At 48.8% G+C, this 15,107-nt stretch overlaps 1 protein-coding gene across 1 annotated transcript; it reads left to right on the top strand.

Moving 5' to 3' along the window:
• Positions 1-2,620: 2,620 nt before the first annotated feature.
• On the top strand, positions 2,621-4,312 carry CDKN1C (cyclin dependent kinase inhibitor 1C). The gene is made up of 3 exons (XM_082057826.1): positions 2,621-3,228; positions 3,317-3,443; positions 3,600-4,312. The coding sequence occupies exons 1-2, from the start codon at positions 2,772-2,774 to the stop codon at positions 3,436-3,438; spliced, it is 579 nt and encodes a 192-aa protein (XP_081913952.1). The 5' UTR covers positions 2,621-2,771; the 3' UTR covers positions 3,439-3,443; positions 3,600-4,312.
• Positions 4,313-15,107: the final 10,795 nt, after the last annotated feature.

Raw genomic sequence — 15,107 nt, 5'->3', positions numbered from 1 at the left:
AGCATCCCTCAAGCACTGTGTAAATATTGGCTAACCTCTGAAAACAGTTTGGAAGGACCACGATGTGGATTTTGCAGAGGGCACGCCCACATCTTGCAAATAGTAGGGAAGTTTGCTCGCTCGGCTTGCATTGCAGGAATGTATAAAACCGAGGAGGCAGAAAACAGGAAAGGCAGCCGTTGGCCTCTCCCGGCGCTGGGGGAGGATGGCAGCAGGTTTTCAAGGATGCCTCACAAAGAGCCCCTGTCTGCAGGGACTCGGCCACTGCCATTTGGCTCGCGTCTTGAATAGAGGGCACTTTTTCAGGAGGTTTCTTGTGGAAGTTGAGGCATTTTCTCCACATAACTCATTTATTTCTAAAACTACCCCATCCTACATCCTGAGAGGTGTGTCTGATGGCTGCTAAGAGATGTCCCAGCTGAACACTATGCCATGTTCAACATGTTCCCCAACTGTTTCAGCTTGGACCAGGACCCACCCCTTCTCTCCCTGACCAAACCCTTGCTAACTGATGCTCACCTGCTTTTTAAGATGATGTGCTTTTAGTGACAGGGAACGAGGAGAGCCTTCTCATTACCTGCTCCCTGAATGACATCCTTTTGGCCAAAAGACCTCTGCATGGCCACCTTCAACGGCTGTTTCGGGAAGAACAGTGTGGTAGTGTTTACCTAAAATCACCACATTGTGGTCCAGCTCACATAGGAAACATCTGTTGAGAACACAACATCTAAACAGGTATCTTAAAAAAATGCCTTCACATATCCTCAAATACCTTTGCTACCACTACCTTTGAAATGAGAGTGGTCTATCTGTACCATCAGTCAGCAACGCCTTCTGCCAGGAGTGACTTTATGCCTGCCCAGGAAGCAAGCAGGGATCTGCACCATGAAAACATTTCCTGTAGCTTCTTCTCTTGACCACAAAGCTACAGACCTTTCCCACTGACCAGGCCACCTGCCCCTACAGACATCAGAACATTATTTCAGGAGTTGAAACCTGCTGCAGTGTCTTGCTGCTCTTCAGCCCAAGCAGGGAATGGCCCTTCCTGTGCTCTAACATCCCCTCTGCACCTCTACACCTCTGCACCAGCCATGGCGAGCCCCAGATCCATGGGTCCAAAACCATGGCATCGCTGGTCACTCCTGACATGGCCAGCCTTTGGCAGCACTGCTGAAAGTGCAGTACCTGGCAGCACGCGGGAGCTGTCCTGGCTGGCCCAGGTGCCTCATCGACACAGGAAGCCCAGGAGCGAGTATCCTCAGTGGTGCTGGAAGGCTGCTCCATCACAGACGTGAGCTGACTGTGGAAACAGCATGGAGGGAGATGACTTATTTTGGCCCAGCTGGGGGACAGGAAGAGCTTTCCATGGGTGAAAAACTATCGTTCCTCTTCTTGAAGCCGACACCTGCCTGTGGTCACCACTGCCCTAAGGGTCCTAAAGCTGTGACCTCTCCAGCCCCGCAGCAAGCCAGCACCTGAGCAACCTCTGCATGGCCAGCACTACCCTAGGATTTAAAATTAATTTTATTCCCTCTGAGGAATAAAATCCATGTCGCCCTTGCTCAAGGGTTTGATCTTCCCAGAGGCAAGAGCCACCGGTATACAGAGAACCAGTGTGTCCCCAAATGTACAAAGAGTGATAAAGGTCCATATTTTCCCTTGTTGTTTGCAGAGGAAAAGCTTGCTGGGGCAACAAGCCTCCGAGGTGTGCATCAAAACTACCATCATGTTCTGGGCTCAATTTTAGCACTGTGTCAATTATGTTCCCACTCCCTTTCCTTTCATACTCCTCCATCCCAAAACAACAAAAGGCAATGATTGCAGTGACCTGCAGAAAATGTAAAGCATAAGCCAGCTGATCCCTGGCAACACAATAGCGAGATTAGTTCATCTGCAGTGAACAAACATGTATTGTGCGTTTAAAAGTTAGAAGAGGAAAATGCTGTGGTTTTCATGTACTCCTATTCAGCAAGGCTGCAACTTATTACTTCCATGCAGCTTGAGAAGCCCTATTTTTAAAAATAGCCTTCAGCTTGTTTTGAAATCTGCAAGCATCTCGCTTTGTCTTGCAGCAGCGTAATAAAAAAAAAAAAAAACACGAGCCAAAACCGATCCCGTTTTCTTCCACACGCCATAACCTCCCCCGCCTCAAACCTGCACGCCCTACAGATTCTGAAAAACCTCCCGGCGACACCAGTCGGGAAAAATAATAATAAAAATAATAATAACGCGCACGTAGGCACTCCTACATGCTGAAAAGGCAACAAGGAGGGGGGAAAAAAACAATTCTGAGAGTCGCCGGGAAGGAAGCAGCAACGGAGCCCGGGCCATAGGCAGACAAAGGGAGCGGGGCCGGTGGCGGGCGGGGACCGCCGACGGCCGCCCCCCGGGGCCGGGCCAGCGCCGGGGCCGCCCCTCCAAGTCCTCGGCGGGGCCGAGCCGGGCCAATACGGCCGGCGGCGGCACGGCGTTGCCCGCCGCAGCCAATGGAGGGCGCGGGCAGGAGGGCTGCCGCCGGGGGCCGGGGGCGGTGGGACAATCCCCGCCAATCGCGGCGGGCCGATGGCAGGGAAATACTATTATGCTAATGATTGTTTTGCTCGCACTCGCGGGGAGCGGGGTTTAAAAGCCAGGAGTTCGGGGGCTGGGGCTCAGAAGCGAGAGGCAGGGTTGTTTGCAGTACTGGTGGGACGCAAGGAGCGGCGGGGGAGGGGTACCCACCCCAAACCACCGCACCCCATCTCATACACCCTGCGTCCTCCCCGGCGGCAATGTCCAACGTGCACCTTTCTGGCGCCGCCGCCCTGGAACGCCTTTCAGCCCGGCGAGCCCTGGCCGGGCACGGCCGCAGCCCCGTCTGCAGGAGCCTTTTCGGGCCGGTGGACCACGAGGAGCTGGGCCGGGAGCTGCGGAACCGCCTGCGGGAGATGGGGGAGGACGACCAGCGCCGTTGGGACTACAACTTCCACACCGACACGCCGCTGCCTGGCCCCGGCCGCCTGCGCTGGGAGGAGGTGGAGGGCGGCGCCGTGCCCGCTTTCTATCGGGAGACGCTGCAGGTGGGGCGGTGCCGCATCCCCCTTCGCCGGGCGCCCCCCTCCCCGCCGCCGCCCCCCCCTGCCGCCGCCGCCAAGGGGCCCGGGGGGCGCCTGAGCCGGGAGAACCGTGCCGCGCCCCGCCGCCGCGGCATGCGGCTCCGCCGGAGGGTCCCGACGGCCCGCATCACAGGTGCGTGGGGGTACTGGGGGGGTCGCGGGACGCGGTGGGCGTCCCGCCGCAGCGGCTCACCTCCCCCTCTTCTCCGTCCCCCGTCCAGATTTCTTCGCGAGGAGGAAAAGGCCGGCGGAGCCCAAGGTGGCAGCGGAGCTCCCTGCCGCCTGCCCACCTTCCCCCACCGCCGTGCCGGCTGAGCAGACTCCCCGCAAGCGGCTCCGGTGAGCCAGGTGAGACGCGCCCCGGGGCGGGCGGAGGTGTCTGGGCGCTTTCGGCGTCGCTCTTTATTTTTCCACCTTTTTTTTTGTTTGTTTGTTGTTTTTTTTTGTTTGTGGTTTTTTTTTATTTTTTTTTTAATTTTATTTTCTATTTTAATTCTTCCCCAGACTTTTGCACTACGACACCCACTCGAAAGGCGCGTCGCCCTCGGAGGCGCGGAGTCGCAGGGTTCAGGGCGGGTGGCGCGGCGAGCCGGGACCCCCCGCGCCCGCCCGGACCGGGACCAGGAGCCGGAGAGTAGCTGGAGCGCCTGCCCGCCAGCCACGGCCGCGAACGGAGCAGTGTTAACGTACAACTGTGCAATGTATTACGTTTTATATAAAAATGTATTATGCCTAATGTGAGTACACTGGCCAGAAGTGTAAAGCTTTAAAAGTCATTTATGTAAAATGTTTAATCTCTGCTGATCTCTCAGTGCATAAAAGGAAAAGGTAAAAAGGAAAAGATAAAAAGGAAAAACGAAAAAAGCAAGTGTATATTTGTACAAAACTTTTTTTAAGAGTTATACTAACTTATATTTTCTATTTATGTCAGAAATGTGGATAACTTTGACATCCAATAGTGTTTGGTTTTGGTTTTTTTTGGTTAAGCCAAAGGGCACTATATTTGCTTTTGTTATTTACAAATGTAAATTTATTTTTATAGTGGGATTTTTTTTTTTTTTTGCATTCACAAGATGTAGCTATGAATCAAAATATTTTTTAGATTTTACTTGAAGACAAATCTGTTTCAATGGTTTCTGAGCCGGTCTGTACCACTGCCATTGCAAATAATGCCACAACTTCAATTAATAGTAATAAAAGCCAGGAAACCCCTGCAAGTCTGCTTGGTGAGTGCTCTGCAGACGCCTTTGGGGTGGGGGTAGGAACCTGGTGGGGGAGGGGGGCTGGAGGCTTGGGTGGTGGAGCCGAGCCCTGCTCTGCTTTTTTTGGGGGGCCTACCTTGATCAGGGCTCCAGCCCCCCTGGGATCATGACCCTGCTGCGGGGCTGGCACTGCCATCTCCATGCCCTGTGGTGCAAAGCCTGTGTGCAATTCAGAGGGGAAAGGAGTTTTCTCTTAAAAACAAGTGTTCCTGAATACTGCTGGAGTTAACCAAGCGTGAGGAGAGCACACACCCTTCATCATACCCTGACTTTCAGCACATTTTATGATTATTTATTTTTTTTACCTTTTCCCCCTGGCCCCAGAATTGGGACTGGGGCTGCTGCCTCCCTAACTTAGGGACAGCCTGGGTGGGTGACTGGTGCATGCAGACCACAGCCCCACAGTGCCCTTGGCTGACTCAGCTCAGGGAGGACCCCCCCCCACCTTAGGTGAGCATGTGAAGTCCCCCTTCCAACTCTGATCTGGGGCTCAAAGCCACTTGAGGGAAACACTTCCTGGTACCTCTTGCCCAAGCCCAGCAATGATTTACAGGACAAACACACAACAGTGCTGGGAAAGGCAGCAGTTCCATTTTGCCATAAAAGAGGTGGAAAAAAGAAAAACAACAAACAGACAAAATAAGCCTTCCCAACAAAGTACCCAGCATTTTGACATTAATGCTTTCATGGCAATACTATCACAACCACACAACCAAGGCAGTTTGCAGAGGCCACTCTGTTCCCTTGGCCTCGGAGCAGGTGAAAGCCATGGGATCTGCACACAGCCTGATGGGGTCAGGGCATGTGTCCTGCTCAGGGTCCCAAACCCTGCGCTGACCAGGGAGGGGGGACAGACCAGGTCTGGTCCCAGCTGCACATGGTACAAGGACTGGCGTGCTGGAGAGTATGGCTGGGGAACAGGGGCATGGGAGGAGAATGGGGGGGGTCCTAGAGGCCCAGGGACTTGCTGGCCAGATTTGTCCCTTTCAGACCCTATTCCCCACCTTATCACCTCTGCGGAGTGCTACACACCCATAGTGGACCCAGCAGGTGCAGCGGGGGTAAGGGCATCACTCTCCAGCTCTATGAGCTCTGCAATGATGCTCTCTCATGGGGAGGGGAGGGAGCTGAGAGAACAAGGCTCTGGGTGAATAAAGTTCAGGGCTTATCCGCATCATCTTCCCCTGGCCCCTGCAGTGCTCCTCTCTGGCCCCCCGTCACGGCCGCCAAATGCTCCTGGCTGTAAAAGTAACATTGATTACCTCCAGCTCCGTGATCGCTTAATCAGAACGGGATTATTTTACGCGCCTGCATCAGTGGCCGCTGACTCAATACGATTTTCCCCCCCTTTGAAAAGAAAAATAGCTTTTCCCTTTCCTTATGAAAGCCAACAATACCCGGAGTGAGGCAGCTGGATCCTCCAGGATTTATGGGCTTTTCTCTCGCTTTCATGAAAGCAGGTGCCTTTGGGACCTCCATTGTCCCAGACCCCAACTAATAATAGGACTTTCTGCAATGAAAGATCCCTGCTCTGAGCTCCCAAATACCTCGGCCGGAGGAGCCGCCGGCTGCCCCGAGGTGTGCTCAGCCCATCCCGGGAGGAAAGCTCTCACACTGGGGAGAGTTTAGGCATGGGGCTCTTTATTAAAGCAAATAATTCCAGCTCTTGGGTGCCTCCCGAGTGGAGCCAGTGGGTTTCCAGCCCATCATGGGGAGGACTGGGTCCCACAGCCCCCTGGGCTCTCCTCTCAAGGGCCCGGGAGTACGGGAAGGTGTGCGGCCACCCCCGCGCCCTGCCCCACCCAGCCCGGCCGGCCCTCCTCGCCCCAGCACAAAGCACACTGCCCCTATTCTTTCGGCCTTTGTAGCCATATGGCAAATCCATGTAGACACAGCCAACATCCATTTATTCAGGCACATAATGTCCCGCAACAGGGAACAATTGGAACTTTGTTTGCTTCTATTATTGATGCGAATGGGCGACAGGGAGAGAGAGAGAGAAAAAAAATCATTTAACTATAAGAGATATCCAGCTAATTATGAACCATATGTGCCTATAGTTTCAAAGCAATCCAATGAAGTTCATTTTAAATCTAGACTACTTTATTAGCACGGAAGACAGATGTCTCAACAGTACATGCATCAGAGGAAACCATGTAAAGAAGTTCTTGAAATATTTAACTAGGACTCATTCATTGTCAGAGGGGCTTTAAAGTGCCCTTTATCATGAGAATGCATAGGCAAAAGCAGAGGGAAGCTGCTGGTTGTTACACCAACCCACGGTAAATCTCAAATTCCACTTCGGATTTGAGGACAAGAATATTTTTGGAAAGGATTCAAAATATCAGGGGTCGTGAAGGACCAAGCTTGCCACTCATTACAGCTACAAAAAGTCAGGTCATTTTTTGAGCCGCCTTAATCCTAGGCTGAAGCCAGCTATGCAATTAGAGGAATAATCTGCCCCAAATCACCACTGCTCCCTCTCTCAAGGAGCAGAGCTGGACATTTGGGCTACAGCCACTGCAATTCCTTCCCTGCCCTAAGAGAGACCAAGATGGGAATGTTAACCTTGCTGGACCTCCACATATTTATTTCATACAAACATCTCTTGATGCGAATCTAGCAGTGGGTACCTAAAGGGAAAGGGCACTGCAGGAAGGCTGGAAGGGAAGCTCAGCAGGAGAAAGTCTGTCAGATTTTTTTTCTTTTTAGGAAATGCAATTATCGGCAAACAATCTTGGCAAAAAGGTTAGCATTATCTTTCTGAGCACAGCAACATCTACCAGTAATTAAGCCACTTCAGTCAGATGAATGCAACATATGGTTGACACTGGTAATCATTCTCCTTCCTAGCTGCAACTTTTCTTTCTGGGCCAAAACTTGTTCTATTATCGCTTAAAATAAACAAAAAGCTGCTTTACACTTCTTGAGCAAATATTTGTCACTAATGAGCAGGATGTGTAGGTAACAGAATGGGGAAAAACCCATCATTTTAAAAGAATAATTTCCTACATTTGGATATGGAAATAAAATAAATTCACTAAATTCCCAATTCACTTGCAACAAGCTGTGATTGCTTGGTAGGATGGCTACACCGGGAGATCTGTGCAAAGGATGCACATGGGGAGAGGGAAATTGAATTGACAATTTTTAAGCAGAGAAACAGATATGAAGAGAAAAAGTGCACATGTATATACAAACATACATATATATACATGAAATAACTAATTAGAGAGTATAAAATAATTAATTGGGGAGTTGGATTGATTTTTTTTAGCCACCTTTTCACCTATTGCTGCAGAATAAATTCATAATGGTTTTCCAATGCATTCCCCTACACTAGCCTGTAACCTCTCAGAAATGTTCTTCTTGACAAGCATTTTTGGAAAAAAGAAGGCCAAAAAACAAACCAAAAGTCTTTTTGTAAGATGAAAGGATGTCGCTATATCTGTTATTCTGACTCACATAGAAAGAAAGAAAGAAAGAAAGAAAGAAAGAAAGAAAGAAAGAAAGAAAGAAAGAAAGAAAGAAAGAAAGAAAGAAAGAAAGAAAGATAATCAAGTATCATCTCCTCTCCTGTCACACAGAATCTAGTACTAAAGACCACACAATCTTCTTTGGTGGCAGTGGTAAAATTCCCAACTAAATTAATGGGGTGTGTGTGTTTGTTTGTTTTTTAAACCAAGGGGGATTTTTAGCCATATATTTCCAACAAACTTTTTGAGGGGAAAAAGGGAGAAAGAAAGATGCTAAATAGTTAGATGAGCTGTATAGAACATAAAATCTCTGAAGCAAATGATGAGATTCAAAAATAGCTCAAACTCTCTTAAACACAGGACGAACTAAATTTTGGAGCAAATTTCCCCAAACTGCACGCTCCAGGAAAGCTGGTGGCAAGTGGTGATTGTGCAGCCTCACGTCTGCACCTGCAATGTCACAGGGTCCCAATCTCCCCCTGGGAACGGGGGTGCAGGGAGAGGGAACAGGAGGCAGCACCAGAAAACACCTAGGATGGGGTACAGGTGGAGCAGAAGCATGGCTGAGACTGGGGCACACTGGAAGAGGCTGGGCAGAGAGCACCAAACTCTGCTGGTGTGTGCGAGGGGAAGGAGAGAAGGGAACAGGCCACGATGTTTGTATTCTACATTATATATTCATTTATATTTAGACTCTGTGCATTTCTTCAGAGGTTGCCTGGCCCCAGCACACTTCTGCTGCGAGCAAATACCCATGAAACTCATCTAGTAATGTCCCATCCCTCTCCTCAACTCATCTACAGATAGTTGCTAAAAATAATCTGCTATTTTTTACCCCTGTGGCCCAGGCCAGTCTGGGATCCAGAATGCCCCAGCTCTGCTGAGGGGTCACTAGGCTTCACATCACCCCAGGATTACTCAATCTCCCTGTCAGATTTGCTTTAGCATAGTCAGTGCTCAGTCTCACACATGTGCTATGCTTGCATTATATGCAGAACAAAGATTGAGAAGGAAACACTCAGGTTTTGGCAGTGCCTGAGCGGTCTGTCTGATTTCAGCCCAGATCCTTTGCTCACAGTGCATTTCCACAGGCATGCACACCATATCCGCTTCATGCAGCGCTTTCCCTTGCAGGATGAACCTGGGTTGTGCAGCAAAGGGGAAATTGCTGGATAAACTCCTGCCAGAGAAGCTGAGAAAGTAAAGCAAGGGCCTGCAGGGTGCTTTAATGCTTAATCCAATGCCAAAAGGTGGATACAGGTTTTTATTCTTCAGAGGACAGTTCGCTCCTCCTGACCTGTTCCTGCAACACAGGCTTTGTGCTGCCCTGGGCAAGGCACTTGAAGTTTTCATGAAGAGCCATGAATTGTGCTCACCTTTGTTGGGTGTCTGATAGGAGATGCTTGGGTCTCACCTGCAAAGACACTGAGCATCCACAGCTGCAGCCGAAGTCACTGAGCTCCACACATGTTTTTGGCCAGATGAAGCACAGGGCTTGGAAGAGGACAGCTACGGGGTACCTTGGACCAGCACTCCAAATTAATTACTATCTTGCATCTCTTTTTATGTTGGCTTCCCATCATCAAACAGGGATAATAACACCATTTTTATTTTAATCCATTAATGTTCAGAAAGCGCTCAGATACTACTGTGAGCAGCACAGTATAAATCAAGAGAGGAAATTAATAATGTCTTTGAGCAGTGTTTGAATAGTGCAGAGTTAATAAGACATAGCACCGTCCATTGAACGGCGAGAAAAACAAAATTGAGCAACTGCTCATTAAGCAAGAACCGTTCACTCTGTGCACTCAATACGATCATTTAATTAAAAGATTTTATCATCATGCACAGACACAAGGGGGCAGAGCCAAGGCCCCATTTCCCTCATCCTTGCCTGCTCTGCATCAAACCCATCAGAGTATTTCTTGGAGGTAAACTAGAACAGGAACCTAAAAAACAGTCAGGTTGTTTCTTTTTTTTCAAGCTGCCACACTAACAAAGATCACTATGTGAGACTGACAAGTCTTTTCACCTCGCCACATCTTTTTTCCCTTGTCTGTCACCCGTCAGTCCCAACCTCACCCTGTGGACTCTCCAGGAGGAGGGAGACAGGAGGGTCTCTGGCACTCCTGCAGCTGCAAGCACCTTGACCTCAGACTGTGGTCTCCACCACCCTTGCCATCACAGCAAGCTGAGGAAATCGCTGCTGTGCCTGACTACAAGGTGGATGGAAGGAGAAGAGTTTTTCAGAGCTAGAAGATGCTTTGATCAGGGCTGGTTTTGAGTGATACTGGATTAGAGGGACACCAGCATGCAGCTCCTCTTGCATGCTGTTGTCTGCGAGGGCTTGTGGCAATATGCATGCAAACCAGCCACCTTAAAAACAAACAAACAAACCAACCCCAGATCATCCTTGTCCAAGAATACACTATCACCATTGCTTCTGTTTTTACAAAAAAACACTGAGGAAAAGTCCCTGTTTGGGTCACATTAAGCAGCTTGAGACATACTGGGACCTGAGGTCTACAGCAATTTACTCCAGAAAACAGTGGGCACAAACTAAGTGGGCACATCCAAGAGCAACTGGTTTAACAAAGCCTGGTTTTCATGGGACCTTTATTGAAGAAGTTTTCAAGCGTGGATCTAGTTAACATAGCTTCACTTTTGCTGGGGCTTTACAACATCCCAGCCACTGTCTGGTGGTCTCAAAAGCTGCAGAATATATATTTTTTTTTCTCCAGTTTTACTCTCACCCAGATGAGTAAACAGGACTGGGAATACCAGCACCTGGTTCTCCATTTTCTTCTGCATGTCATTAGGCCAAACCTGTTTCTTCATCCCACTAACCAAGGCAGTCTGGTTGCACATCTCTCCAAAGGAGGAAGCCCACCTTTCCACACCAAGACGAAACCTTTTGGAGCTGCTACAACCAAGTTTTTCTGCCAGAGCTGCTGGAGAGTGTGGTGGTACCTGAAACCTGCCTCCATGCTCCCAAACTCTCACCTGGCCTCTAGGCAGGATTGCTGTCCCATGCCGCACCAGGGAGCGCAGCAGGTTACTGGGTGTCATAGGGCTTTGGCAGCAATGGGGAACACGTGTGTTTAATTTGTACTGCGATGGCAAAAGGCATCTCCCTGACACAAAGTCCACCGCCCTGCAAAATTTTGCATTCCCCCTCCAACACCTGGGGGCATGAGTGGGGCAGCCAGAGGGAGAACACCCCACAGCTGTTAGCAGGACCCCCTTCTCCCTATCAGCACAAGAGCTGAGCTGGGGCGCTCCTCGAGAAATGGCCAGGCATAGCCTTCCTGCAGCGCAAACTAAACAAAAGCAGCAGTTCGCATTTGCTATCGGGTGCGCGGCGCAGGACAGCACAGCTCTAAGCAGCAGCAGCAGCCACTTCTGCAGGGTAATAGAGTAGGAGATTTTGGGATAATTTCAATGATAATCACCGTTACCAAACACCCGTAGAACACAGCACACAAAGACACCTTATCAGACAGAATTAGCTGCAAATTAAAAGATGTGCTTCTTGGTTTGGGGTTTGTGCCCATTTTCAGGATTTCAAGGACTTGCTGCAAAAATTGTCTTTAACCAGATTAAATTAAAACAAACAAACAAACAAACAAATAAATCTTAATTTCATTTGAGAGCTATCAATAAGGAAAGAGAAAATACAGAATCTATATTTGAAGCTTGATCTGTGTTTGCCAAATTGTTCTGTCAGACAACAGGGGGGGAGAAGAAAAAAATAAGAAAAAGAAAAACAACTTCCCCAATTACCATATTTATCTGAAATTTGTCTATAAAGAACCAGAATAATTACAAGTGGAGGAGAAATATTGCAAAACATCAGCACGGAAGGGGCTTTTTTCTTAACCCTGCAGAGTATAATGGGAGATAAAGAGATTGACCATTTTGGGAGGAGGATGCCTTCATTTCTTGACGTGACTGTAGATTATTTCGGCTTCAGGAGACAAGAATGTCCCTTTAACATCTGACCTGGCCTTTATTTAAGAGCAGCACTTCACGGTTCAGGAAAGACAGACAATTTTCTAATTCCCAGCTCTGCTGGAGGCTGAGGCAGCAACTTCCAGACAGGACACCTGCTAACACTAGAGAAATGGCATTATTATGTCTACAAGTTTACAAATCTGAGGATCAAAAAGCCTTTGCTTCTGCTGTTACTCCACAGGCCAAGGACAACGACTTCTTCAGAACAGAGTTTCACAGAGGTTTTTCTTCCCCCCTCCAAGAAATGGTTTCTTTTCACTTTCAGCAGATCGGTTTCCACGTGAAAAAGTCAACAGTCGAAGAGTTTCCTAAGTTTCATTGGTGTGTAGCAGAAAGGGGATTAGACCTGGGGCCTTTTTACTGGCAAGCCTTTAAGTAAATAAATGTTCTTGAATTCTTAGAGAAACAAACCTAACTTAAACAAAAATCCAGAATATATGGGATTTGCCTCTCCACAACTCAAATTTTCAAAACAAAAAAGGAAATAATTACTAAAGATTTAAGGGATGCTAGTGTTAAATATTTGGTTACTGTAATTTTACTTCTATTTTTGCTAGTTATCACAAAGGGCATGGCTGTTTTCACATTAGACCATATTCACAATGAGTTATTAAGCCCTAATATCCAGTGCAATGCAGTGGTTCATTTTTAACAGATTAATTCAATTCAGAGCTGTGATTCCCCAGCAGTAAGAGAGGCAAAAAAGCAGACTGCCTGCCCCTGCACCAGTTCAGAGCCCTACCTGATAGGCAAAAGTGTCACTTAATTCCTTTGCACTCACAAGTCCCAAAGCCTGCAGTTTCTCTCTTAGGTCACAACGAGATTACAATGGTAATGGAGGATGATTTTTTTAACGGGTATTTTTTCTTAAGCTCCAAAAATCACAATAGACAGATCATTCAAAACAGAAAGGTTTAAAATGTGTGCATATAAACATATATAGAAACATTTTCTACTACCTGACAGCCAAACGTTGCTCCAGAGGAGCTCCCCCAGCCCTCAGACACAGATTTCGGTGTCTGTGCCAGCAATTTGCCAGCATGCGTAACACCTGGGTCAGCATTTGCAGGCTGGCTTCAATTAAGCCGGAAAAACTAAAGAGAACTCAGGCAAAGCAGTTGGCTAATATGCTCCAAAGTTAGGAAGAAAACGTCAGCATCTTGTTCTAACAAAACAAACCATAGAGGAAAAATGTAGATTTGTGACTGAACAGAAAATGATAAGCTGTCTGATAAGTTTGTCTCTCTGCACTGTTAAATAGTTTTAAAGACTTTTCTGACATTAATAGATTTTTCCCACTTCCCCTCCATTATGGGAACAGGCTTTTTAGCATTTTTAAGAGGCCCACGTACCTCTGTGAGCCCAGATTGCAACTTTCCCCTGCCAAGCTACTACTGCACTGTCAAAGTGTCACCTCTGTTTTCACTATGAGCCGTCCTGCAGCTCTGCTTGTGTGTGCCCCAGGGCCCCAGCCTCAGTCCAGCTGAAAAGCCTGGTGGTGCCTAGTCCATGTCCAGCCCCATCAGCAACTGGGGCAGATCCCCAGGTCTTTCCTACCACAGAGGGATTTGCTGTAGAGCACACCTCCAAACCCAGCACCACACAGAATGCAGAAGTGGCTGAGGGGAAAGGAAGCAGGGGCTTTGCTTGCTGCTTTAGCAGCATGCCCATTGGGATGCTTACCTGGCTGACCTGACTCAATTAACCCTCCTTCTAGCTGAAAACCCAGGAGCCCAAACCCGCACCTCCCGACCCCATAGGCAAAACCATCATGCTGCTGGGTGAAGATGAGCACAGCCTCCTCTCCTTCCCCCCCAATTTACAAAGTCTTAAGTGGGCGGCTTAAATACTCACAAGAAGGGGCAGCCTGAGCCCACAGCTCTGCCCTGAGTTACCCCTGTGCAGCTGAGCTGCAGCAGCCGATTGCCAACATGCAGCAAGATGCATTAACTTGTGCCCTGACAAAAAGAAGGTGGGAAGGTGGTCTGGGTTTTATCCTGTGCAATTGCTGCAAGCACTGTCTAACTGTCTTTAAAAAGTGGGGATGGGGGGCGAGGGAAGCCAGAACTTTTGCTCTTCTTGCACTTTTTCCTTGTTCAGAGCAAACATTTAGGTGCAACCACTATTAAGGCATTTCAAAGGCCACAGACCCCATTTGGGGACAAGCTCATTGTAATAAAACTGAGTGAAACCCTGGAAACCCCCGAGGAGAGCACACCTCTCTCAACATCTCTTCCTGACTTGTTTTGGTGGCTCCCCACTCTGCCACCCATATGGAGGGTTTTGCATGCTGTGGTGCCAGCAGCTGCCCACAGCTGCCTCTCTGTATGCCCCAGTCCCCATTGTCACCCTCAAATGTCCAGCCTTATGGTGGCACCCACTCCCCTCTTCCCATCAACACTTGCCTTTTCAAAAAGATGTTTTAAAAAGAGATAAGACACTAATTTTCACACCAAATCCAGCTTTATAACCCTACTGATGGCAAGATGCTACCTAAGGAAGCTCGTTTTCCCATTGCCCCCAAAAGATGAATTTTCCCTGGAATCCTGCTTGTATACAGGCAAAATCCACCCTGCCTCCCACCCCAAATCACTCTTGCCAGCTCAGGAAAGAGAAGGATTTGCCTTTTTCCTCGGAGGAAAGCGGCAGGCAAGGCGGGGAAGGAGGAGAGCTTTAAAGGGAGGGAGCGAGGAGGCCGAGCTCATGCTCAGATTTTAATCTGATCACTTCCCTGTCAAACTAATCCCTGCCTGACTCAGATCGGACTTTTAGAAACGTGCCTGGAAACCAAAAAGCAAACCTCATTTGAATGAAGCACACACTTCGCAGCCCCCATCTGCAAAGGGCCGCAATTAAATGCAAAAAAAAAAGGGGGGGGGGGGGAAGAGAGAGAGAAAATTAGCATTTTCCGCGGCCATCTGGCATGAGGAGCAGGCGATGGGGAACAAAAGGAGATTTAGGCAAAGGGGAGAGGCGAGTGTGCCATGGCATTGACCTGCAAATGAGCCTTTGTGAGCGAATTAAAGCTTCCCGGACCCCCCGGGACACCCCAAAACAGGCACCATTACAAACCATCCGGACAAAAACCCACTCATCAAAATTGTCTGCGTTTGAAGGGGCGGGCGGGGGGGGGAGGCCATTTAAATCTGCACCTTCCCTGCCCCCATCCCCCTGTAATAGGCGGTTAATAGGGGCTTGGCGGAGGGATGGGGGGCAGCCCCGCTGCACCCACGGCTCTACACCCCGCTCTGACAGTATAA

The sequence above is a fragment of the Streptopelia decaocto genome (assembly GCF_964273445.1).
Source record: "Streptopelia decaocto genome assembly, chromosome: 7".
NCBI classification, from domain to species: Eukaryota; Metazoa; Chordata; class Aves; order Columbiformes; family Columbidae; genus Streptopelia; species Streptopelia decaocto.
This window is presented reverse-complemented; position numbering and strand designations above follow the sequence as displayed.

Excerpts from the sequence above, each read along its gene's own strand:
- CDKN1C (XM_082057826.1), top strand. The coding sequence starts at position 2,772 with ATGTCCAACGTGCACCTTTCTGGCGCCGCCGCCCTGGAACGCCTTTCA. Across the intron at positions 3,229-3,316 it reads CCCGACGGCCCGCATCACAG|ATTTCTTCGCGAGGAGGAAA; the intron begins GTGCGTGGGGGT and ends TCCCCCGTCCAG.